Source organism: Plutella xylostella, chromosome 2, assembly GCF_932276165.1.
Source record: "Plutella xylostella chromosome 2, ilPluXylo3.1, whole genome shotgun sequence".
NCBI lineage: Eukaryota > Metazoa > Arthropoda > Insecta > Lepidoptera > Plutellidae > Plutella > Plutella xylostella.
Window position 1 is genome coordinate 2872634 of NC_063982.1, and position 26108 is coordinate 2898741.

General features: G+C 41.0%; 1 protein-coding gene across 1 annotated transcript; it reads right to left on the bottom strand.

Annotated features, from left to right (window-relative positions):
- Nucleotides 1-425: 425 nt before the first annotated feature.
- On the bottom strand, nucleotides 426-25407 carry LOC105396061 (dymeclin). Its single transcript, XM_048632292.1, has 17 exons — nucleotides 25250-25407; nucleotides 24679-24826; nucleotides 24197-24343; nucleotides 18949-19078; nucleotides 16766-16989; nucleotides 16263-16382; nucleotides 15664-15806; nucleotides 14636-14848; nucleotides 14282-14352; nucleotides 13722-13844; nucleotides 12362-12487; nucleotides 11020-11182; nucleotides 9259-9357; nucleotides 4972-5006; nucleotides 3825-3992; nucleotides 3038-3163; nucleotides 426-2260 (listed from the first exon to the last, which is right to left on the bottom strand). The coding sequence occupies exons 2-17, from the start codon at nucleotides 24816-24818 to the stop codon at nucleotides 2111-2113; spliced, it is 2178 nt and encodes a 725-aa protein (XP_048488249.1). The 5' UTR covers nucleotides 24819-24826; nucleotides 25250-25407; the 3' UTR covers nucleotides 426-2110.
- Between the last annotated feature and the right edge of the window lie 701 nt (nucleotides 25408-26108).

Below are 26108 nucleotides of genomic sequence, written 5' to 3' on the forward strand. Positions count from 1 at the left end.
TTTTGGAAATGGGCAAAAAAGCCTTTCGGTTCACTATAAGTACCACTTTTGCAATAACCTGCTCTAAATTTCATCCATTATCATCATCAATTTCATCCCATAAATTTCCTGATAACTCAGTGTAGCGAGCACCGGATTCGATACTATTTTGGATTCTACACGAAGGGTCACTTTTACTAAACGCTAAAAGTATTTAAATCAAATTTTAAATACATTTTGTACTAACTGACAGACGTATGACAGGCTACTAAATACGTTTAGCGTTTGGTGAAATTTCACCTAACATATGGAAAAAACAAATGTCACTTTTGGAACTAACTTTGCCTTACATTTTGACAGTGACAGTTGACGATACGCAACGATAACGGAGGATCGAAACTTGTGCTCACGACTCAGATCATTTAGTACTAAAACAAAGATATTAATAATTAAATAGAATTTATTTAAATATGTAAAATAATAAGGTATTATCATAATTGTATCGCCTCCCGACTGACTTTAAGCCGCTAGTAGGTATAATAAGAATAATAAAAAAAAAATTCAATATCCTACTTGATATTCTTTACAAACATAAGTATCTAAATTGAAAATTACAGCTATAAATTCAGTATAATACTACTAGTAGAAGTCTAGGACTCTTCGATTTCTTCGTAAGTATACAAAGATTAAAGAAATATCCAATATTTTTGTAGATTATAGTTAATTTAAACTAAAGGGTTAGTAAGTAAGCAGTGAGAAACGAAAAGGCCATGTTAGATTTTGAGGTGCTAATGAAATAAATTCTATATACCTCTATCAGTTTTAATTAAATTATTTATTAATAATTAATTAAATAGAAACAAATCGAAAGTCTTATCTATTGATTACGAAATCTACAATAAATTTGTAAAGTTACCTACATTATTATATGAAAATCTAAGTGCATATTTATTTACATTATTGTGTTGAAATTCGCATTTACATACACTATTTGGTACCTTCTGGCATTTTGAGAATAAGTGCCATAATCGAATCTACTTTATGAATTAAATAAACCTAACAATGAAAGAAAGATTAATAAAACCCTAACAGAAAAAAAAATGTTGTTTAAATCGGAAAGCAAAAAACAACTAACTTTTAAATATAGGTAGATTTCTAATAAAAATATTACTATGTATCTAGTATACATGCAAAATACAATAAAACCTATGCTGGTTTGATTTCAAAACAATACCTTGCGTTTTGTATCTCTGGTATAAAAGCAACCTCAAAGTTGGATAGGATACTGACTGTCCAATTTATCGATAATACATACGATGAATATATGTTTTCAGGCCCCGTAACAAGATGAGATGGCACCTAATGTACCCCTGGACATCGCGACCAGAATATGGACATAGAAGAAATGAACAACAAACGGAAAACCCGAAACAACTGGATTACTGAAAAACAATACATTATATTATTATTAAATTATTTATTGCACATAATTTTTGTACATAGGCGAACTGATGCTAATACCATGTCATCCAGTTAACCTTGATGGTTGTGAACACGAAGAAAGTTATAGAATTATAGCGATTTCAACTTGACATAATGCTTTTTCATTCGTGTTGCAATAAAATTTACGAAAAAATTAAAATAGTAAACTGATTTTTCCATCGTGCAACTTCAGCGATTGTGATCTTGATCCCTACGACAGTAATGTTTTTTTCGTCTGAATAGTGTGTGAAACTGTCAAATTCTAAAAGTAAACATCATAAAAATATAATAGCGAACATTACTAAACAGAGCGTAGGTATAAGACGCACCTTAATACTGTCCTTTTAGATAAGTCGCCATATCATTTAATTAATTCCAATACCGCTAATAATCACCCTCAAAGTTTCTAACACTAGCACGGTCAGGCTCTAACTCCAGCACGACAAGGCTCTAACACAGCACGGTCAGGCTCTAACATTAGAGCACCAGATCATTATAACACTAGTACGGATGGCCCTTTAGGACTTTCAGAGTCTAAAAATAGCATGGTCGGGCTCTAACACTAGCACACCAGGTCTCTAACTGCGCTCACACGAGCACACTTGTTATCTTAAGCACGATCGGGGTCTAGCACGGACGGGCTCTAACACTAGCACACCAGGTCTCTAACGGCTCTGGCGCTGCACTCGCTGGCCCAGTAGATGGTGCCGCAGCTGCTGACGAGGCTCCACACGTACGGAGTGAAGAACTCTTCGGGTTTTTCCTCTTCGACGTAACGGAATTTTAGTTCGGGGAATTTCTGCGGGGAGGAAGGAAATAGGTTAGAGAATCAGGTGACATGCAGCTTAAATTAGAACGTTAGATTTTTATCTGTTGTTTACAAACGTAGATAGATAGTAAACGTAGATACTTTATTGCACACAAACATATAGATTACAAAAGAAATACACAACAGACGGTACAATATTCCAGACTACCTCAGAGGAGAGAAATTATACACAAGATATTGCGTAAATATAGCTGTTGCCTTCAAAATTACAAAAGTGGTTCTGAGCAAGCTTCTGGGCTCTATTTGAGTTTGAGTGTTACCCCCTTATTCATAAAAAAGTTACTGGACGCTTTAGCTATTGTACTGCTCTGTCACTGTCTGACAGACGCTGAGTTGCAGAAAGGTACATTAAGTTAATGTCGGCATTAAATCTATGTCTGTCTCTTTCTGTCCGTATAGTGTCAAAGCAAGGCATTTAAGGTCGACATTAGCTTAAAGTCCCTTTTTGCAACTCAGCGAGAGAACATTTGTTCTTTGGCAGAGATTGACAAAACAGTTCAATAGCTAAAGCGTCCAGTAACTTTTTTATGAATAAGGGGGTTAGTGTGTAGAACGGTTAAAAACCGTCAGAAAAAAAGTTTATTTTGTTTTAACAGTATAGACTATAGAATTTAGCGGTTATCATAATCTAATCTATTAATAATTTTTGCTTCGTTTGTTGTCAAAATTAATTCGCGAGGCCGTCCCTGTAACGTAATCGTTTGTAGTCAAAATTGTTCGCAATTCCATTACTTTAACGTTACATACCTGAAGCCGATCGTTAGACCACTGTTCAGCGCCCTTCTTGATGCACGCGAGCACCTCGCTGACTCCGAGGTCCCCCCCCGCCCCCTCCTGCACCCGTTGCAGCCGCGACGAGAAGTAACCTATCACCTGCAGGGGAAATAACGGTTAAAAGGTGGTTTTAGTTTAAGAAGTACCGATTGTTGACAACAGATGGCGCTAAATCGAGTTATGGGGAAAATGAGTAAAAATGGAGCGTGAAGTATGAGAGCGTACATCGCGGTATTGAAGTTTTAAACAGTGTTATTTTGGTAGCGATTCACAAAGTACAAAACTATAATCAAACTGTAAGATTTTTGATGGAAAAAAATTATGAATGTCTGTGTCTTCATTTAAAACTGATAGATTTAAGTATGACAGCGCAAATGTTAGTTTTAGTGCCGTCAGAATAGCCTATATTCGGTATTGGATATTCAATTGTGTGTGTTGTGTGACTATTAAAGTGTTCTCAATGTCCCTATAGTTTCATAAAAACTGTATTTGTCTTTAGCTTTAGGTTAAAGCTGTGTACAGACCGGCCCAACTAACGGCCAACGAACGTCCAACGATGGATATTTATCATACATAATACAGGGCAGATTGCAGCAACGACGGTCAACGGAACCCGTTCGTTTGCGTTCGTTTGGGCGGTCTGTACACAGCTTTAGACAATAATCATCATCATCATTATCAGCCTATGTCAACCCACTGCAGGGTATAGGCCTCCTCCATGTTATGCCAAGTCCCACGGTCCTGTGCTGACAATAATTACCATGTTAATATTAAGCGCCACATTGCTGTTCGCGGTTTCAAACACATGTTTCTTGTGCAGCAACGCGTAGACTAAATTAAGGTTATTTTGCAGTTGCGCCGAGAGACAGCAGTTCATGATCTCCAGCAACATTCGTAGCACCTCGTCGAGAGCGCCCATGTGCTCCCACTGGAAGAGAGAATTCATTTTTACACATTTTACACAGTGACATGTTAAAGTTATTACAATGGGGAAGAAAACCAAGTGAAACTTTGGCAGCACCAGCGAGTGTGCCTTTTTGGTTCTGACCAATTACGTTGTTGGGGAGAAAAAATGGCGAAAGAACCAACCAATTAGAACTGGGAAATTAGGCACAGTCGCCTGAGGCGCCATCTGCAATTAGCTTTTAGTTTTTATCCCCATTTCTGAGATTTTCTTGAATCTGACAGCTGTCACCGTATCTTGTCACATCTTAAGTTTCAAAAGGATTTAGACGAATGTTTACAGATTTTTTTTCACATGTTACTATTATAAACTTTCAAACGCTACTTGCGATTGTGATTGAATAATACGCTGTCACATTATTTATAGCTACTGATAGCTACAGTTACAAGATATAAAGCGATAGATATTATCCGTTAATTATGACACATAGCAAAAAAAAGTCAAGTTAATCTTTATTCTAAACTAGCTGTTCCCGCGAACTTCACTTCGCCTTAAAAGTTTTCCCATGGGAATTCCGGGATAAAAAGTGGCCTATGTTCTTTTTCAAGGTCTAGACCATATGTATACCTAATTTCATTCAAATCCGTTGAGTAGTTTTGGCGTGAAAGAGTAACAGACAGACAGACACAGTTACTTACGCATTTATAATATACTAGCTGCTCCCGCGAGCTTCGCTTCGCCTTAAAACGTTTTCCCGTGGGAATTCCGGGATAAAAAGTAGCCTATGTTCTTTCTCAGAGCATAGACCATATGTATACCTTTAGTAGTTTTGGCGTGAAAGAGTAACAGACAGACAGACAGTTACTTTCGCATTTATAATATTAGTTAGGATTAGGATTATATAAGTTAGGTTAGGATTAAATAATGCGGAGTGACTGAAAATAGGGCCGGTAATTACATTAATAGTAATGAAGTGTAACATGAGTATGAGTATTGTACTTACAGTTTCATTTACTTCTGTTTCTACGAGGTCTTTTTCTGAAATCAAAATACATGATCAATCATTTAATATTTAAAGTTATTCATCACATCTTAAGTTTCAAAAGGATTTAGACAAATGTTTACAGATTTTTTTTTCACATGTTACTTTTATAAACTTTCAAACGCTATTTTAATTTAATTCATTTATTTCAGATTTATAAGATCCATAGAATAAAATACAATTTATTCTTAAGAGCTAGTGTTAGTATACTACTCTGTGTAAAAAGTATCGGGACTGGATCAATAAAACAAAAAATTTTTGTTATTCATCCAAATTTATTTTATCACCTACAAAGTATGCTCCTACAGAAACGATACATATACGCCAACGAATTATCCCATCATCACAACATTTTTTTAAACGCTGTTTCCAGAGTTGTGTTTAGTACTCGCGGCGATTTTTCCTTTTTGTCTTCCATCGATTGTTAGTCAAAGTCATGTTGACTGTTTTCTTTGACTATCGTGGTGTTGTGCACTCGGAATTCTTGCCAGAAAGTCAAACGGTAGGAAAAGAATATTATTTGCGGGTTATGTGGAATTTAATACAGCAAATTGGACAAAGAAGGCCAGATTTGTGGAAAAAAATCTAGAAAGATTTTCACCGCGCTAATGCGCCTACGCACAAGGATCATCATTGTAAATGAATTTTTGGGAAAAACTCAACAAATACCATCGAGAATCCACCATATTAAACAGGTATCACGGCTCTAGCTTCTTTTTTTCCAAAACTCAAATTACCACTTCAATTACACTTTCAATCGATAGAAGACAAAATCGGAAAATGTAAGGAAAAATCGCCGCGAGTACTAAACTCTCTCTCTCAGCCTTCTGTAGTCCACTGTTGGACATAGGCCTCTCCTAACGATCGCCACCCCAAACGGTCACCCGCCATCTGCATCCAGCGGCTTCCCGCTACCTTCCGCAGATCATCAGACCAACGGGTTGGGGGGCGACCGACACGCCGTTTGCCGACACGGGGTCTCCACTCCAGAACCTTTCTACTCCAGCGGTCGTCGGCTCTGCGGGCTACGTGGCCAGCCCATTGCCACTTCAGCGTGCTAATCCTTTTGGCTATGTCGGTAACTTTAGTTCTCCTGCGGATTTCTTCATTACGAATCCTATCTCGCAGGGACACGCCTAACATAGCCCTTTCCATAGCACGTTGAGCAACTCTGAGCTTGTGGATAAGCCCTTTGGTGAAGCACCACGTCTCGGCTCCGTAAGTCATCACTGGCAACACGCACTGATTGAAAACGTTTGTTTTCAGACACTGAGGTATGTTTTCAGTGAAGATGTGTCGTAATTTCCCGAACGCTGCCCATCCGAGTTGGATTCTACGAGCTACCTCTTTATCGAAGTTGGATTTACCTAATCGGATCACTTGTCCTAGGTAGGGATACTGATCGACAACTTCGATGGTGACACCTCCTACAGTTACGGGCGATGATGAAACATGTTCGTTCGACATGACCTTTGTCTTGTCCATGTTCATTTTCAGCCCAACTTGTTTAGAGGCATCATTGAGGTCTGTGAGCATTTCGCCCAACTCCTCCAGCGTTTCCGCCATAATAACTATGTCATCAGCAAATCGTAGATGAGAGATATATTCGCCATTGACGTTAATGCCCAGTCTTTTCCACTCTACAAGCTTAAAAACATCTTCCAGTGCACAGGTGAACAGTTTCGGAGAAATAACATCTCCCTGTCTCACGCCCCTTTGCAACTGGATCGGTTTTGTGCTATGTTCGTGTAATCGAACTGACATTGTGGCAGCATTGTACATACATCTCAACACCTCGATATAGCGATAGTCTATATGGCACCGCTGAAGGGATTGAAGCATCGCCCAGAGCTCAATAGAATCAAAGGCTTTCTCATAGTCCACAAACGCTAGACATAAAGGTAGATTATACTCCTCGGTCTTCTGTATAACCTGCCGAAGCGTGTGTATATGATCTATGGTACTATAGCCTTTTCGGAACCCGGCTTGTTCGGGTGGCTGGAAGTCGTCGAGTCTTTGCTCGAGACGATTCGTAATAACTCTCGAAAACAGCTTGTACACATGGCTCAGAAGTGCAATGGGTCTATAATTCTTCAATAGGGCTTTGTTGCCTTTCTTGAAGAACAAAGTCACTACACTTCTGCTCCATGCCTCCGGGCTTGTGCCTTCGAGTATGACGGAATTAAACAGCCTCCGAAGTGCTATTAAAATCGGTCTACCGCCGGCTTTCAGAAGTTCTGTCGTTATTCCATCATCTCCCGGAGCTTTGTTGTTTTTTAGCTGTTTGAGAGCTATACTAATCTCGTCTAGACTGACGTCCGGAATATCTTCGGTATAGTGTCGGGTGAGTGGCGCTCGGCTGTCGTGAGCACCGCTGGTAATAGGGTTTTGTGTTGTGGTGTATAACTGTCCGTAGAATCTCTCAATTTCTCCCAGAATTTCGGGCACTGATGAAACGGTGTTGCCAGTGTCGGTCTTCAGTTGGGTCAACAGAGTCTGCCGAACAGGTCGATCTCTAGCAAAGACTTTGGAGCCCTTGTTTTGCTCTATTGCGTCTTGAATGCGCTTGCAATTGTAGCGTCTCATATCGCAACGTCTTGCTTTGGCGATCTGTCTGTTTAGACGTCTGTATTCGACCATATCAACTGAAGACTGCAACCTCATTTCTCTCCGTTCTCTTATGAGACTCAGAGTCCCATCTGAGAGTTTTTGAGGTCCTCGGTTGGTTCGGGACGAAAAATATTTCGATCCTACCTCTCGGACAGTTTCCACAAACCTATTATTTAAATCGTCAACTGTAACGCAATTCTCTAAACATATCAGGCGGTCGCAAAGCTCAGACTGAAAGCTTTCGGGATCCTGGATTTGAGCAGGAGTAGGACGGAGCGTGGACTTCATTAGACGGGAGCGTTCTATTTTGCAGTTTATATTCAAAGTGCCTCTTACGAGTCGGTGATCGCTGCCGGTCTTAACCCTACTGATCACTGAGACATCATTGAATATGTGCTTCTTATCCGTCAATATGAAGTCGATCTCGTTTTTAGTCTTCCCATCGGGGCTAATCCACGTCCACTTCCTTTGTGGCTTCTTCTTGTAGAAGGAGTTCATCATATAGAGGCCCTCCTTCTCCAAGAAGTCAGCCAGCATTTGCCCACGATGGTTCCGGACTCCAAATCCATGTGACCCCACTTTCGTCTCGCCGCCTTCTTGTTTTCCGAGTTTCGCGTTAAAGTCTCCCATCACCACCGTGAAATGAGTAGTGAGCTTACGCAGGGCAGACGATACGTCTTCATACGCAAGTTCGACCTCATCATCGGTGTGCTTAGATGTGGGTGCGTAAACCTGTATGACCTTCATTGAGTATCGTTTAGATATTCTCAGGATGAGGTACGCAACCCGTGCCGACACACTTCCGATTTCAACGATGTTGTTGACGAGGGACTTGTTGACGATGAACCCGACACCCCCTTGGGACAGTTGGTCGCCCTCCCGGTGGTACAGCAAGTTTCCGGACTGGAGAATTTCCGTATCCTCTCCCTCTCGTCGGACTTCGGATAACCCTATAATGTCCCATTTTAGCTTGCTGATTTCCTCTTCCAGCTCCTCTATCTTCACGTCTTCCCTCAGTGTCCGTGCGTTATATGTTGCCAGGTGCAAGGGTCGGTTGGGCTGGTAGCCGACTCTCTGCCGGAGATTCTTCGCACCCCCTGCCCCGCCGTTACCGTGACCGCTACCGGAGTCCGGGATAGCGGGGCTGCCGGGGACTGGGGGCCGGGGCTTTGTTTTTTCCATCAGGAGGTGTATTTGCCATAATCACCGCGCTTGGCAGGCGTGTTGGTGATTCTCCTTTTTTACGGCGGGAGATCGCCGCCTCTGCTAGGAGAGGAGGTCGGGTCGATTTACCGCCGCCCAACATTCGGCGTTGTCACTCGTTAGCACCACCCAGGGGACACGTGTAGGGTAACTAGGGTTTGTACCTACGGACGTGAGCGACAAGCCCCCCGAGAGTACTAAACACAACTCTGAAATATGCGTTTAAAAAATGTTGTGATGATTGGATAATTTGTTGGCGTATGTGTATCGTTTCTGAAGGAGCATACTTTAAAGGTGATAAAATAAATTTGGATGAATAACAAACATTTTTTGTTTTATTGACCCAGTCCCGATACTTTTTACACAGAATGTATATATATATATTATACTTTGTAATATGGCTATTGAAAATACAATAAACATTATTATTATTACCTTCTAAATCGTCCGACAGTCTCGCCCGTCGCTTTGATAACGTCTCGTACAAGCCGACTAGTCGTTGCGCCACGTATGGATGTAGATTCCTAAATTCACCTGAAACAAAAATATGTAGCAACGTAAAATGTCTTTCAAGAGGTGACGGAATCCTGAAAAAAAGTATAGGTCAAGTAACAGTTAGTCTTTTAACTTAAGTACAATGTATACCATCGCTCTTACGGTGATGGAAAACATCGTGAGGAAACCTGCATATCTAGATTTAGCACATCTAGATATGTGAACCCACCAACCCGCAGTGGACCAGCGTGGTGGGCAATGGTCCAAGCTTAGGAAGGCAGTTTAGACCTTGGGGACATGCACAAAGGTTCCACTCGAGAGAGCTAGGTGCAGGTACCTACTTACACCCCTACAGAGAATAGAATAGAATAGAACAGTTAGTCATACTATACCCTTTTGGATTACTATACCCTTTTTTAGCACCCTGTATACTGAAACAGTTACATGTATGACCTAAAATTTATATATAGAGAAACAAAATGACTAGCATATCACATACGTACTGTCTCTTTAAAAAAATGCTTCCGAAAATATGTAACTTTTTACGTCACGTTTCACACTCACAGCTCATGTTGGCTATAGCAGCTAAGCAATTCGTGTGCAGGTACTTGTCCCTGGCCCGTACGATGTTGTACTGTACTGTACGGATCATGACCAGTACCATGAGGCCTCCCACGCTAGTCTAAATAATCAGCTGTCTAATATAATTTTAGCAAAATATGCGATGATTTTTACACACAATAGGTACCTTTTCACACCAATCTTGAGGCATAGCATCCTTATCTACGTAGATAAACCACACTATAATGCTTCCTTATCACACCATGGTATTTTTAATGGAACTAGCATTAAACGAGTAGCTAAATATACCATATCACCGCCTTTTATTCATCGCTGCATCTGCATTCAATTACTAAATCTATTGAATCACGTTTCATACTCACAGCTCATGTTCGCTATAGCAGCTAAGCAATTCGTGTGCAGGTACTTGTCCCTCACCCGCACGATGTTGTACTGTACTGTACGGATCATGACCAGTACCATGAGGCCTCCCACGCTAGTCTAAACAATCAGCTTTCTAATATAATTTTAGCAAAATCTGCGATGTCTTTTTACACACAATAGGTACCTTTTCACACCAATCCCGAGGCATAGCATCCTTATCTACGTAGATAAACGACACTATAATGCCTCCTTATCGCACCGTGCTATGTTTACTGGAACTAGCATTATACGGGTAGCTAAATATACCATTTCACCGCCTTTTATTCATCGCGGCGTCTGCATTTATCACCTAAATCTATTAAATCACGTTTCACACTCACAGCTCATGTTGGCTATAGCAGCTAGGCAATTCGTGTGCAGGTACTTGTCCCTGGCCCGTACAATGTTGTACTGTACTGTACGGATCATGACTAGTACCATGAGGCCTCCCACGCTAGTCTAAATAATCAGCTTATTAACATAATTATTGCAAAATATGTCAATAAATGGTCACATGACCTTTTTACATATTTACTTACCCTTTGTCACCTTTCGGAGGCATAGCATCCTTATCTACATAGGTAAACTATACTACATCGCCATCTCCTTACAAAACCCTGCTGTATTTAAAGCTAGCATTATAGCAGTAGATAAAGATGCCATACCACCCGCCATTTTATAACTAACTATATTCATTCCATCACGTTTCACACTCACAGCTCATGTTGGCTATAGCAGCTAGGCAATTCGTGTGCAGGTACTTGTCCCTGGCCCGCACGATGTTGTACTGTACTGTACGGATCATGACCAGTACCATGAGGCCTCCCACGCTGATCTCCGGGATCGCTCGCTCGGTGTACCAGCTGGGGTTTTTTATCATCTGGAAATAAGGTTAAGGCTGGTTATACAGGTGTTGCAAAAATGGTATATTAGGACGAAAGGAGGTGTTTATAGAGCTTCCACCATATTATTGCATTATTGACGTTCCCTTATGCCTGGTAAGTAAAGTTGGTTTTCCTTTGCATCAAATATGTATGTATGGGATTTCGAATGGCAAAAAAAATTATAAAATGGACAGAATATAAAGTCATTATGAGCAAGTTTTGTTCTACGAGTTTTGAAAATTCGTGAAAAAAAAATCTTTCTCCATAGTAAAAAACCGGCCAAGTGCGAGTCGGGCTCGCGCACAAAGGGTTCCGTAGTTAAATCAACCTATCTCAAAAACTATAAGAGATACTTTGATCAAACCAAAAATCGTTGAAAGAGTTAATTAGCATGCATCACCTCTATTTTTTTTAGAATTTTATACCCCGTAGTTATAAAAATAGAGGGGGGGGGACATACTTTTTACGACTTTGAGAGCTGATATCTCAAAAACCGTTCACTTTAAGAAAAATGTTTTTTAGAAAACTTTATATCATTTTAAAAGACCTTTCCATTGATACCCCACACGGGTATGTACATCGAAAAAAAAAATTTCATCCCTCAGTTACATGTATGGGGGGCCCCACCCCCAATTCTTTTTTTTACTATTTAGTGTCATATTTTTGTAGCGGTTCATACAACACATATTCCCATCAAATTTCATCACTGTAGTACTTATAGTTTCCGAGTAAATCGGCTGTGACAGACGGACAGACGGACAGACGGACATGACGAAACTATAAGGGTTCCGTTTTTGCCATTTTGGCTACGGAACCCTAAAAATCAGGTGAACAACAAAATTTTCTACGGAAAATCTTTTTTTATAAGATATAGATATAAATTGTTCAGAATGACACCTTGAGTCACCCTCTTTCAGCTTAGCATACCCTTTTGCAACACTCTGTAGAAAGTAATTATGAAATGAGATGGAGTTGAAATACTGGCAAAGTGTCTTTTGCCACGTTAGTGCACCCAACAGAGCAACCTTCATACATTTTGGTTGAGTAGAATGGTGTTGTCTAGGTACAGTCACTGATTAAATTCCACTCTCTGTACAGTCAGCAACACATTCTCACAAACTTTCGCCTTTATAATATTAGTAGGATTATCAAAACCGCTCTGAAAATTTACTCACAATCTGGTGAACACTTTTGATTAAATTGTCGTCCTCGGTGAGTATGAGCAGTACAATCAGCGACATGTACATGTGGTGAGACGTGCTGTCCTCCGCGTTGTACAGACTTTGCAGTATTGGTATTATCTGAAAATAATAATTGGTTGTTTATAGGTGTGATAGTTGCATTAGTACTATATTATACATACTCTTGCGGGATAGGTACAAATACTGGTGTTATTGGAATATAAAAAAAACATCTTCATAAAAAACTGAGGGCTTTAACTTTCACCATAATTTACATTCATACTAAGGATGCTCTCCAAGCGTGGCAGTCAATTTTCAGATTTTCTCAATCTAACCCTCAAATTCATAGACCGTATTATACATTTACAACAAGGTTAAAATTGACATGGAAACACACAAGTTTCGACTCTTTACGTCAGTCAAAAAGTTGAAATTCGTGTATCACAACATTAATTTTTCTGGTATTTTAAAGTGTAAAAAACCTCTATGAATTTGGGGGTAAATCTCTGGACCAAAATGGTTCGAGCCGTTTTGCAGCAGGGCAGATATAACACTCACCATCATCATCATCGTCATCATCATCATATACAATGTATACCATAACTCTTACGGTAAGGAAAACATCGTGAGGAAACCTGCATAACTAGATTTAGCACATCAATCTAGTTTTGTGTACCCACCAACCCGCATTGGACCAGCGTGGTAGGGAAATGGTCCAAGCTTAGGAAGGCAGTTTAGACCTTGGGGATATGCACAAAGGTTCCACTCGAGAGAGCCAGGTGCAGGCACTTACACCCCCACAGAGAATAGAATAGAATATACATATGATATGGTGGAATGTTCGCAGCTAGCTACACGCAGGGCAGATATAACACTCACCATCTCCTCCACGTGTGGATGTGAGTGCACATATCTCCTGTACATCAGATAGATGAGGAGCGTGGTGTGTTCGCAGCTAGCTACACGCAGGGCAGATATAACACTATAATGTCCTCCTAGCCGAATTTCGACCACGGCGGCCAATCTCAATTGAGATCAGCCATCTACGCAGGAGTAGATTATAGTGCCCAAGTGTGTGCGCAGTACACAGGCGCACTGTTCCATCACTCTCATAGCCCAATGGGACGGATTGACCGACACGACTGGAGAGAGCTAGGCGCAGGACCGACTGCTTTACATGCCCATCCGACAGCATGGATCGTTTCACTGTTTCGGACATCAGGTGATCAGCCTTCTATGTCCTAACCAAACTTAGAACCACAAATTGATGGTCCCACCCGGGAATTAAACCCGGGACCTCTGGGTCATGAAGCGAAGCTTCTACCACTAGACCACAGAGGCAGTTAACACTCACCATCTCCTCCACGTGTGGATGTGAGTGCACATATCTCCGGTAGTGGGCACTGGAGTGCAGCATCAGGTAGATGAGGAGCGTGGTGTGTTCGCAGGAGGCTGTGGCACAGAGGGCGCGGTGGAGCTGGGTAGAGAAAGATGGAATAGTTATTAACAATGTTTAATTACTTATTTAAACTGGAACACCAGAATCTTAAGCCACTAGAATTAAAGAAACAGTTTCTAAAATTTTAATTTCGTTGTAGAAGCCTATTAAAAATGTACACAACCTTCAATCCACCTACGAAACATTATAGATAGATAGAGTAATCTATATTTGTACACCACGAAATAATTAATTTTACATGACAGGTTAATTAGGGTACAAAGTGCGGTTTTATCGGTTACAGATCTCTACCAGACAACTTTTGATGGATGGACTAAAAGTACAGAAATGGGGTACATACAGTTTATGCTTGGATTATGTTTGGTTTTGCGTAAAATATTAATAAAATAAAAATAAAATAAGGAGAAAACATGATGTGAAATGTTAGAGGGCAACGAAATTGAAAGTAAACTTACAGCAGCCATTTCTATCCTAGGCGGAGTAATCTGTGCATTGCCTTCCTTCTGCGGCGTCGTTGAAGCAGGGTCTGTAACAAATACAATTACTGTTTTAGGGGATACAATTTTGTGAGATTGTGGTAGAGTCTGACAATGCTCGGTTTGCCAACACTACTAACTTGCTAATAAGGTTGTTCTTTGTATTGAAATATATTCCTTAAGCTGCGTACAGACCGACCAAAAAAACGGGTTTCTTTGACCTTCATTGCTGCAATCTGCCCTGTACTATGTATGATAAATATCCATTATTGGGTGTTCGTTGGGCCGGTCTGTACGCAGCTTTAGCAGAACTAAATAACTGTCAAAACTCACCTGCAGTATCAGCGCACATACACGTATACGTCCTATACAGATTATTCCCGACGCAGTGATTGGTCAACACCAGCAGCAGCAAACAGCTCTGATTGGCTACCGGATGTTCATGCAGCAACCGCTGTTTAACAGTCGCCGGATCTGTCGTCGGATTGGTCAGTAGAGTCGGTCGTTGGTAGGACTTGTTGAAGCTTAGCATGTTCCATAGGCCCGCTGGGGAAATAGAAAATGTTTGTTGAGGTTAGTTTATAAAGAGGATTAAAAAGAGGGGTGTTGTGGTTTTGGTGTGTGTATGTGTGTGTGTACATAGCCATTGAAATGAGAGTGCGTTTTTGTTACAGAATGTTTAATTTCTCCTCCAGCATAAAAGGGTGTAAGAAATAAGGCATAATACATAATATGTAATTTAAAATGGCGGCACTAAATATTCCCCCCCTCCTAGAACAAGAACATTTACGAAGATAAATAAAACTCGCAGGATTTTCGCCGCACAACTAAAAATTTACCATCGAAATGGCAATTCTAAATAGGTGCTTTATGAAGCAAATATTGTTAAACACTTGTGGTAGCATTCTGCCTTATATTTACACCTATATAAAAAAACAATTTTACTCACAAGCCAAATTTATAACCAGGCTATTGTGACCTCCACCCGGGGCGAACTTGTGCTCGCGCTGGTGTTGCACCAGCAGCGGAGCTAGCAGTAGTGAGTGTGTGTGTGTATGTGTGTTGGTAGGGAGATTCGAGAGTGTTTTCACCCATTTACCATGTAATGTGATTAAAACGCACTGACTGTATTAGGTGCTATAAAAAAACAATGTTTAGTGGGTGTTTAAATCAAAATCTGACAGATTTATGAGGCATTTGACAGCCAACTGACAGCGTTTAGCATGTGTCTAAGTTTTCATGTTATCACGCGGGTGACTAAAACTGACCCGACTTACGCCGCACGACTAAAACCGACCGTCTAAACGGCAGTTCGAAAGCCACCTAACGCTATAAATGTATACAAAATGTGTAAAACTCACAGGCTAAGTTAATGACCAGGCTATTGTGACCTCCACCCGGGGCGAATTTATGCTCAGGCGCGGCTCGCAGCGCGCTGGTGTTGTTGAGGAGAGCTCGGACCAGCAGCGGAGCTAGCAGGCTGTAGCGACCCACGAATATTGTCCTGGAATTTGTTAATGAATGATTAGTTAGTGATGAGTGAGTGAATGATTGAATGAATCATTTTAGATTATTACTTCTATGGGTAATACTCTAACTTGTTAATTTAATGTTAATATTTTATGGTAGAAATAAAGTCTTTTTTATTTTTTTATTACTTCTATGGGTTGAATTACTACATGCATAGATGGATGAATGAATGCACGAATGAATAGTGATAGTAATAATTGTGTAGAGGAAATATTGAGTGAATCAATTCATCATCGGCCTGTTATTATTATAATATTATATTTATTGTCTTCTGCTGGACATTAAGAATATTTATTAGGTAGTGCAAATATCACGCAAGCTTTCAGTAATACTTCAACTCCTACCATGAAGTCCTATCGTGCATACAATAAATAAAGTAACAATAAGAAACTGAATGAAAGCCAAAAGACCGAATGAACGAACCCCTCACCTGTATATAAGCGACGTCTCGACCAGCCTCGTCTGTCCGTGCACGTTGGCGAACATATACACTGACATGAGCACTAGGAGAGTGTTTATACACTCCAAGTGCAGGTAGTATGTGTTGTCTCTGGAAATATTAAAAGAGTCAATGAATGAATGACACATTACTATGGTACTTTAGTAACACAGGCTTATGATCGGTAATAATCAATTACGTTACGGCTAGACGGGGGGGTCTCTCCCAAGCAGCCCCACAACTTTCTATGATCCAGCTACTACTGGCAATAAAAGGTTAGCAAGCCAGAGGGCGTTCCACGCTACGTATGCTTGTTATCGGTCTCCACTTGAAAACTTATTAACGCTAACCATAATGGTTTATTCGGCAGATATGTCTGGCACAATGGTATTTTAGGTTCCAGATTTTAAGGAACTATGATTACAGTCAGATATTATAATAAAAACAGACAGCTTATAAACAGTACATATAACAAAAGTTTAAAATCAACTCACGTAACATTAACATGACAAATAAGTCCAATCAATGCGTCACACAGCATCTCCAGCCGACTTTCACTGTTCAGAGGCTTCTCTTTCAACGCATCCACGGGGAGGATAGGCGAGTCTTGCGTAGGCGAGTCTTGGGTAGGCGAGTCTTGAGTAGGCGTGGCGGGGGTGGGTGGCGAGCCGGACACAGGCGAAGTGGGCGGTGTGGGTGGTGAGTTAACTGGATCGCACTGTGAACGTTCATTTTTATTTTATTTATTTAAGTAAAGAATCATCATCATCACAACCCATCATGTCCTCCTTTCAATCAAGGAATGATTTAGGCCAAGCCCACCACGCTGGCCTAGTGCGGGTTGGTGGACCCCGACACAAGCAAGCTTGTGCTGAGAGAGTTGTCGGGTAAGTGGGCAACCAGACTGTCAGATGTTTTCAAGCTGCCCGAAGGCCCCTGACTAGGCTTAACGACTGCTGCCGAAATAAATATTTTTTTATCGTTTATTTAAAGTTTTTTTTTATCTTATCAGTAGGTAGAAATTCTTACTTTGAAAGAGGAAGCTAAGCATCTCACAAAATACTACAGAGACACGGGCGACACAGTTACACGGTAACAAATCATGAAAATGAACTCTAACACAGAAATGACAAGAAGCCACATCTGGGACAATTGACAACATTTCAAAATTTTATACAGTTGAAATTCGAAAACCATTTTAGAGATATGGCTCTAATATTCACAAAAAAAAATGTTTCCGATTTTTCTATTGATTTATTTCAGAGAAAAACATAAAAATCTAAATTATCATTCGTGACATCACGATGTGGCATAATAATTAAACGCGCTTTTACTTCTAAAACATGAACAAAAAAAAACATGTTATGTCACTTTGACAATGACAATGACAAACATCACTCAAATGTCTGTCACTTTTTAACCGACTTCAAAAAAAGGAGGAGGTTCTCAATTCGTCGGGATCTTTTTTTTTTTTTTTATATATTTTTTTTTATGTATGTTCACCGATTACTCCGCCGTTTATGGACCGATTTTGAAAATTCTTTTTTTGTTGTATTGGGTTGAGCTCCCAGGTGGTCCCATTTTTTTTTTCAGAATTTTATCTCACCCCCAAGGGTGGGTAAAGGGGTAAAAACAGGGTATGAATTTCCATTTTGGGCACATATTAACCGATTCTAATGAAATTAAGAATGTAAATATAGTTCTTATAACAAAAAAATATGATGGTGACCTTGAGCTGATCTGATGATGGAAACGGAAGGCAGTCAGGGGAACTCCTCAACGGTATATAGCAACTACTTCGTGTTTAGGCTTGAATGATTCGTATTGATTAGTAGGACTTTTTGGTATCATTTGCACCTTACTTTTGATTGAAAAATATTGCAAATAAACTAAAAACTATAAAATAAAACAATAATTAAAAAAATTAAAAAACCGACTTCAAAAAACCACTAAAATGTAAGAAATAATTTAAGGTTTACACAAATTCTACTCGTATGTGACAGTACAAATATACCTAAGCAGGAACTGTTCTTTTTTGAAGTTGGTGCCATATTTCTTCAGATTACTTTGTCACCGCACCAACATCAAAAGAGAACAGTTCCTGCTTAGGTATATTTGTACTGTCACATACGAGTAGAATTTGTGTAAACCTTAAATTATTTCTTACATTTTAGTGGTTTTTTGAAGTCGGTTTTTTAATTTTTATGTGTCCTTGTCAATGACGGAAGTTCGTGATTGGTCCTTGCCACAAAATAAAGTTGAAGTTGAAGCTGATTGGTCCTTGTTCATGTCAAGTTAATGTCATCCAACTTTTTTTTTTAGGTTAGGCAGGCAACGAAAATATTTTTATCCAAAGCCTCGACGTGACGTCACTCATACTAAAAATATTTTGAACTTTGAAATCAAAAAAATATATTAAAACATAGAAATATTAAGAAATAAAAAAATACGGGTCATCTAAATTTGTGATATCTCGTCGAAAATAAAATAAAATCGGTGAGCATTTTATTTGAAATGTTGTCAATTATTCAGTTCCTTAAAATATAAATTTCAATGAAGGGCAGCCTATCAATGGAGAGGCCAGTTCTGCAAGTCACTCTACTGCTCAAAAGAACTGCTTATGGTCCAATGACCGCATGTTAGAACAAACAAACAAAAAAATCATATCTTAACGTACCTCCTCGCCCCGGCTCCCCTGAACGTCCAGATGCTGGCCGAGTCGGTACTCAGGCACCACCTCCACCAGGTACTTCACCACGCCGCGTATCACGAACAACGCGTTGTATGTCTGCCATGCCAGCATCACACTGGAAGGAGATATGTTGGAGGTTAGTTGGTGAATGTGTTGGAGTGAATAGTACACACATGTTGATTCTGAAAGCTCAAATTCTAATTTTAGGGGCTGTAAATACATTTAATTCTTTGTTTAAAATTTGATTGTATGATTCTATCTATTATGTATCCTATCCTACATGGTATATTAACTCACTGTACCGTCATTCGAAGCCTAAAAGTGAGAATAGCGTGTCTATTTTTCTAGCTGTGGCGGATGCGTTACGTCAGTTTCCGGAGTAATCCCCCGCCCTCTAGTTCACATTCCTTCCACCAGGTGGCGCAAGTTGACGATATGGCAACCGTAGAATTTTAAAATCATTGGCGGTTTAAATTTTTCACTGTGCGGACGTGCCCTAACCTAAAAATCGGTTGGGAAAAATTTAAGTCAGTTTCTTAAGATATTTTACTTGATTATCCTATAATTTAATCAAATAAATTCAGTGCAAGTGTTTTTAAGTCGGTGAGTAAATAACAATCATTATTTTAAACGGTATTACCGTTCGTACTCTATAATGAGTGATTCGGAGAGCAGTAGCTCTGTAAGTTCATCTTCCGAATCTGAAAGTAATGCTAATCCCCCTGATGCGGTGAACGAGCCGTGTCCTGATACAGCCCCTAAGAAAAGTAGGAAGCGTAAGGCGCCTGAAAAGGTTGATAAGGGTGGAAAATGTAAAAAATCCGATAAAGAATTGCGCAACTTTGCCAAAGAATGTTTTCAACAGTTCATGTCTGTAAATACCTATCCTAATTACCCACCGTATCAGGCGCCTTATTTTCAACAAGCAAGTGAGGACGAAGTCAGTGTAAATGTGAGTGGTGAATTGTTTTCTGATGACGATAACGACAAACGCCCCGCTGACCCGTGTGCAAATTTCGAGTTACCCCTGAGTACAGTGCTAAAGGAACCCTCAGTTTCAAAATCATCCAAGGAGCATATTGAGTTGTTAAACTCAGCGCAACATTTTAATACCTCGGAGTGGTGTGATGTTCGATACTCAGACGTTCAAAAAAGTTATTGTTCTACCCCCGGTTTTGTTGAGCTCGAATGCAATGACGAGGTTAAACCTTTCGATAGGTTTTCAAATTTAGTGGTTTCTGAGAGAAGTTATGCTGCATTAACACAAGCTCTGTTGAAACAACGGGATGCCACGCAGGCAGGTTTTCAGGCCCTTCTAAAGTGGGCATCAGAAACAAATGAGCTGTCGTCCTCGACAATAAAAGATAAAGTAAACGAAATTTTTATTGAGGGCAAATTTAATAAAATCTCCGGTGACTTGCTTCAACTTACTTGTGGCCATAGGGCTGATTTGATAGAGCAAAGGCGTGATGGCATTCTGCGATATGTTAAAGATAAATATGTTCGTTCGAATTTGCGCAAAATTCCACCCACTTGTGATTCCTTATTTAGTAAGGATATGTTCACATCTGCTATTGAAAAAGCGGGGGGCATGAACAAAGTTTTTTGGCCTCCTGGTGGCCCATCACAAAAAACCAACTGGCCGGCTGCGCAAGCTGGACCGTCAAGTGCTAAACCGCCCGCGCAGGGCTATCAACCTGGCTTACCTAAAGGCTATTACGGCCGACCTGCATATAATATGCCGCCTGCGCAAGGTGCGTATCCTATGTACTTCCCTACGCAAGGGATGCTGCCTGTTCCTACGTACTATCCCCCGCAGGGATTTGGTCATGCTTTTCAAGGACAGAGCAAACGGTTTGCGCAAAACCACAGTAATAGAATGAATAAACCTGACACCAGAGCTTCTCGTCAGAAGTCACAATATGACGATGGACATGGCAAAATTCAATCGAAAAACCAAAACAATTTTCGTGGCAAAAGGAAGTTCTGACTCGAACATGACGCGTGTCGCAGGTCGCTTAGCTGGCTTTGTTCATGCATGGGAATCACTGCAAGCTCCAGTACCCCTGTTAAACATTGTAAAGGGCTACAAAATTCCCTTTGGAAAGAAACCTCCTCTTTATCTTCCAAAAAATATAAAACGCAGTTGGAGGACCCCTGTTTCACCACAAATGAATCAAGCCATAAAAGAAATGATGGAATCGGGAGTTTTGGAGAGCGCGCAGCTTTCCCCCAGCTTTATCTCCCCTATGTTTTTAACACCGAAAAGCGACGGGACCATGCGACCCATTTTCAACCTCAAGAATCTCAACAATTATGTTCAAATATCCAAATTTCGACTCATAAACATCCAGAAAATACCAGACTTTCTGCAGCCACGCGATTGGCTCGCAAAGATCGATATCTCAAGTGCATATTTTCACGTGCCGATCTCCCCGAGCCACAGAAGGTTCTTACGGTTGATTTACGACAACAATCTATTAGAAATGACCTGCCTTCCCTTTGGCCTAGCCTCAGCACCCAAAGTTTTCTCCATGCTAACAAACTGGATTGCGCAAGTCCTCAGAGATAATGGAGTGAGAATCGTGACATATCTCGACGACTATCTCCTCGTCAATCAAGACCAATCGACTCTATCACGACATATTCAGGACACAGTCGACCTCCTCCACCAGCTAGGATGGCAAATAAACCTCAAAAAATCCACTGTGACCCCACAAAAATGTCTAGAATTCTTGGGAATCTGCTGGGACCCATGGCAGGGCCTGAAATGGCTGCCACCAAAGAAGTGCCTCACGCTTCAAGCCAAAATAGACCTCCTGTTAGAACGAAAAACAGCAAACCTAAAGGAGATTCAAAGCCTGGTTGGGCTCATAAACTTTGCCAGCTTCCCAGTACCGCGAGGTCGGCTAAACCATCGCAGCCTTCTTCAATTCCAAAACTACCTGCTGAAGCTAGATTCTTGTCACCGTGTCGCTCTCCCAGAGCCCGCCCTTGCAGAGCTGAAATGGTGGGCGAAAAACCACTCGAACCAGTCCCGGCTTCATGCACCACCAGTCCATCATTTCCTGACGACAGACGCTTCCGACCTGGCATGGGGAGCTCGCCTCGACGACGTGGAGATGTCAGGGACCTGGCAGACCCACGAAGCCAATCTCCATTCGAATGTAAAAGAGATGCTCGCTGTGTACTACGCCTTAAAAAAGCAAAGTCACTACCTATTAATGAAATCGGTAATGTTACAAAGCGACAATCGAACCGTGGTATCTTACATAAAGAAAGAAGGCGGGTCGAGGTCAATGAATCTGATGCACGTATCAAAAATGATATTCGCGCTTCTCGACAAATTTCAAATTCACCTGGTTGCACATCACCTGCCAGGGAAACTGAACAGCGAAGCAGATCACCTCTCACGGTTTCAGAAGGCTCCCGAATGGCATCTACTCCATGAAATAACGTCAATAATTTTCAAAAAATGGGGAACGCCCTGCATAGATCTGATGGCGTCGAACTCGGCCCATGTGGTGCCGCGGTACGTCAGCCTCGACAGGATGGATCGGAATGCTCATCATCACGACGCATTCAGCCGCGAATGGCATTACTCGCTGGCATGGATCTTCCCGCCTCCATTCTTAATACCCAAAGTCTTGACACACCTGAACACGGCGACGGGAGTGTACCTAATAGTAGCTCCAGTGTGGGAGAAGGTATTCTGGAGGCCCGACATCAAGAATCGTGCCCTCTCTCCCCCCTTCACAATTCGGCGCCTGCACCGAGTGCTGGTGGACACGTCGACGGGTCTGCCGCCGCCGCAAGTGCGGGAGATGACCCTGGAGGTGTGGAGATGTGGGGGTGGACCCACAGCCTGACGGACTGGACCCCACAACAGAAACAACTGCTTAAATCAGATAATCAGATAATACTGTGGCCTAGATTCGGTTCAAAGACCGACAAAGCTGACGTGAGGCAGTCAGGTTGGCGTCTAACATCAAACCAAGATCAACAGGCCCTAGACCCGGTGTACTGGGTAAAGAGAGTGATCATCACGGCGATCTCTGTGCAAGGTCAATAATTTATTTATATCTGCGTGCGGCACCCCGAAGGCGGCGTCCCGCGCCGTGCTGGCCGGCTGGGTGCGCGGCGTGCTGGCGGACGCCGGCATCCGCGCCAGCGCGGGCAGCGTGCGCCCTGCCGTCGCCTCCAAGCACTGGGCCCTCAACTACCCCCTGGACGACATCCTGGCCCGAGAGAACTGGCGCTCACAAAACACCTTTTTAAATTATTATTGTCGGGAGATACGCTCATCTTCTTCCCAAACTAACGTGGTGTCGCTATGTTTTCACCCATAGCAAACTGATTATATATGTATAAATACTATACCTAATATGTGATTAATCATGAAATTGCTGATACATAAGATGATTATACTATATGAGTTGTATTATACATAAGAAATTTTATCAATAACCTTCATTAAAATCCAATTCATTTAATTAAGTAGGCTTGAGCATTCTCATCTAACCTGAATGAGTGTATAATTATTTAGGCTAGATACATTAGACTCAATTATAATGAATACTATGATAGTATTAAATATGATTTACTTTTCTAACACAGCTTCTGATACAGCCTAAGCTAATTTATTGATAAAATAAAGATCTCAAATAAAGTTAACTTACTTTTTATTTTTATTTCAACTTTTATCCAAAACTTTGTAATAGGTACTTACTTACAATACCTACGCTATCACATTGGCGTTACATTACATTCATATAGGTACCTACCTAATAATATTTAGTAGGTTACTACCAACATAGGTAAACACCTTCATTCCACCAGGCGATAACAAACAGGTCTCACTTTTAGGCTTCGAATGACGGTACAGTGAGTTAATATCAGCGTTTTACCTACCAATAAAACGCTTATTAACTACTTACCTCATTCGAAGCCTAACTTTGAATTCTGCCTGGTAAAAGTTCGAACGCAATGATTTTAAAATTCTACGGTTGCCATATCGTCAACTTGCGCCACCTGGTGGAAGGAATGTGAACTAGAGGGCGGGGGATTACTCCGGAAACTGACGTAACGCATCCGCCACAGCTAGAAAAATAGACACGCTATTCTCACTTTTAGGCTTCGAATGAGGTAAGTAGTTAATAAGCGTTTTATTGGTAGGTAAAACGCTGATATTAAATAAATAAATAATAAATATTCATTCATTAATTCAACTCACTTGTCAGTGCTGGGCGAGGCGAGCAGCTCAGTGGCTCTGGTGATGAACACCTGCACCAGCGAGCCGAGGTTGCCCGTCTGTGGGTTGTTCACCAGAAACTTCTGCAGCAGGGCCTCAGTGCTTGAGTCAAATATCAACTGTTCTTCACTGGAAATTATAAGAATACCAATTCATGTATGCTATAGAAATTACAAGAATAACAATACATTTAAGCTACTCAATGGTTGAAGCAATGACACACCCTTAGTGAGAGAGGCTAAGTGGAGTTAAGCTTGAAATGAATTGAAATGAAACCATGAGATGATGTTCATTGGACCATCACCTTAAAACAACTAAAGGATACAGAACATAAGATCATATACAGAAGATAAGAAAGAAAAAATAAAAAAAATAAACAAATGTTGTTATTAACATGCTGAGAAGAGGACAAAATACCTTCAACAGGAAAGACAGGACTTATAAAAATACATTTTTATACTTACGCACTGCTCGGAGGGTTTATATTGAATGCCAGGAGTTGATTCCAAAATGGTTCATTTGGACACAAAACTTCTGTTGAGCAGAACCGTATCAGCAACTCATTGTCGGCTAGGTCCGAGTAGCGGCTCACTGCTATACCCATGGCTGTAGCTGATGCATTTGAAAATATATTAGAAAATGGCATGTAAAATTTTTATATTATGTACTTTTTTTTGTTTTATTTGTTCTTATTCTGATGATCATAATTTTATTATTCTAAATTTTCTGGAAATAGGCCTCGAGCCCCAACTAAAAGCACAACAAAACCATTTTTAATCAAAATTGATTTACTTGTTGTTCTTCTTCAAAATATGTAAAATTTCCATGTTGACAGTGTAAAAAGTTAAAGGAGGATATGTTGGGAGTTACCATCCAGTGTGTAACAGGATTAATCACTGATACAATGTTTTGTTGACTTTAAAATCAATTAAACAACGGTGATTTCAATTTTGATTGATCAATACTATTTATTTTCAAAGTTCTCTCTAGAAGTGGGTGATGTTGAACATTATACCTTGAATATAAATTACTTACCTCAATTTTACATATATTTCCACTACACTGAAACCGTAATTTATTATATTTACGCTGAAAACTGAAAAACAAGCTGAAATAAAATAGCCGAGCCACGAATTCTAATTAATTTGACACTTGACAGTACCTACTCTGTGCATGTTCCGTCATGTCATGTCATTTTACTAAAGTCCACAGACGACTCAATACACGCCACTTTGCGCAAAAAAAGAAAACCAACTATTGGAAACCGCAACCGATGCAGCAGACCGAGCCCGTCTCCTGGCCTCCAGCACTCCACAGTCGGGATATTGGCTGAATGCCTACCCTTCGGCAAATCTAGGCACGTTGCTGGACAGAACTACTTTGACAGTGGCCATCAGCCTGAGACTAGGGCTTCAAACCAATGAGCCACATCGCTGCCGCTGTGGGGAACATGCTGACCGCCGCGGTCACCACGGCTTATCGTGCGGCCGCAGTGCCGGGCGTATAGCGCGCCATGCCGCACTCAATGACACCATCCGCCGGGCCCTTGCCAGTGCAAACGTTCCCGCTACCTTAGAGCCAAGCGGGATCATGCGGGACGACGGCAAGAGACCCGACGGCATGAGTCTGGTGCCATGGAAGAGGGGCCGGCTGCTGGTGTGGGACGCAACATGCGTGGACACACTAGCACCGTCCCATCTTCCATCTACCTCCAGAGAGGCTGGCGTTGCGGCCGGGCGGGCGGAGATGATGAAAGGCCGCAAATACCTATGCATCCCTAGGAGAGGGGTACATGTTTGTGCCTTTCGGAGTCGAAATCCTAGGGCCGTGGGGACCGGAGGCACGTCAGCTTTTTAAAGACATCAGCACCAGACTAATAGAAGTCTCAAGGGAC

What these genes read in the sequence shown, in the direction of transcription:
- LOC105396061 (XM_048632292.1), bottom strand. Translation starts at nt 24,818, where the DNA reads ATGGGTATAGCAGTGAGCCGCTACTCGGACCTAGCCGACAATGAGTTG. An exon ending in GCCTCGCCCAGCACTGACAA is followed by an intron (nt 19,079 to 24,196) that starts GTGAGTTGAATT and finishes ATCTCCTTCCAG; the next exon opens with TGTGATGCTGGCATGGCAGA. An exon ending in ACTGTCGGACGATTTAGAAG is followed by an intron (nt 5,007 to 9,258) that starts GTAATAATAATA and finishes TTTTGATTTCAG; the next exon opens with AAAAAGACCTCGTAGAAACA.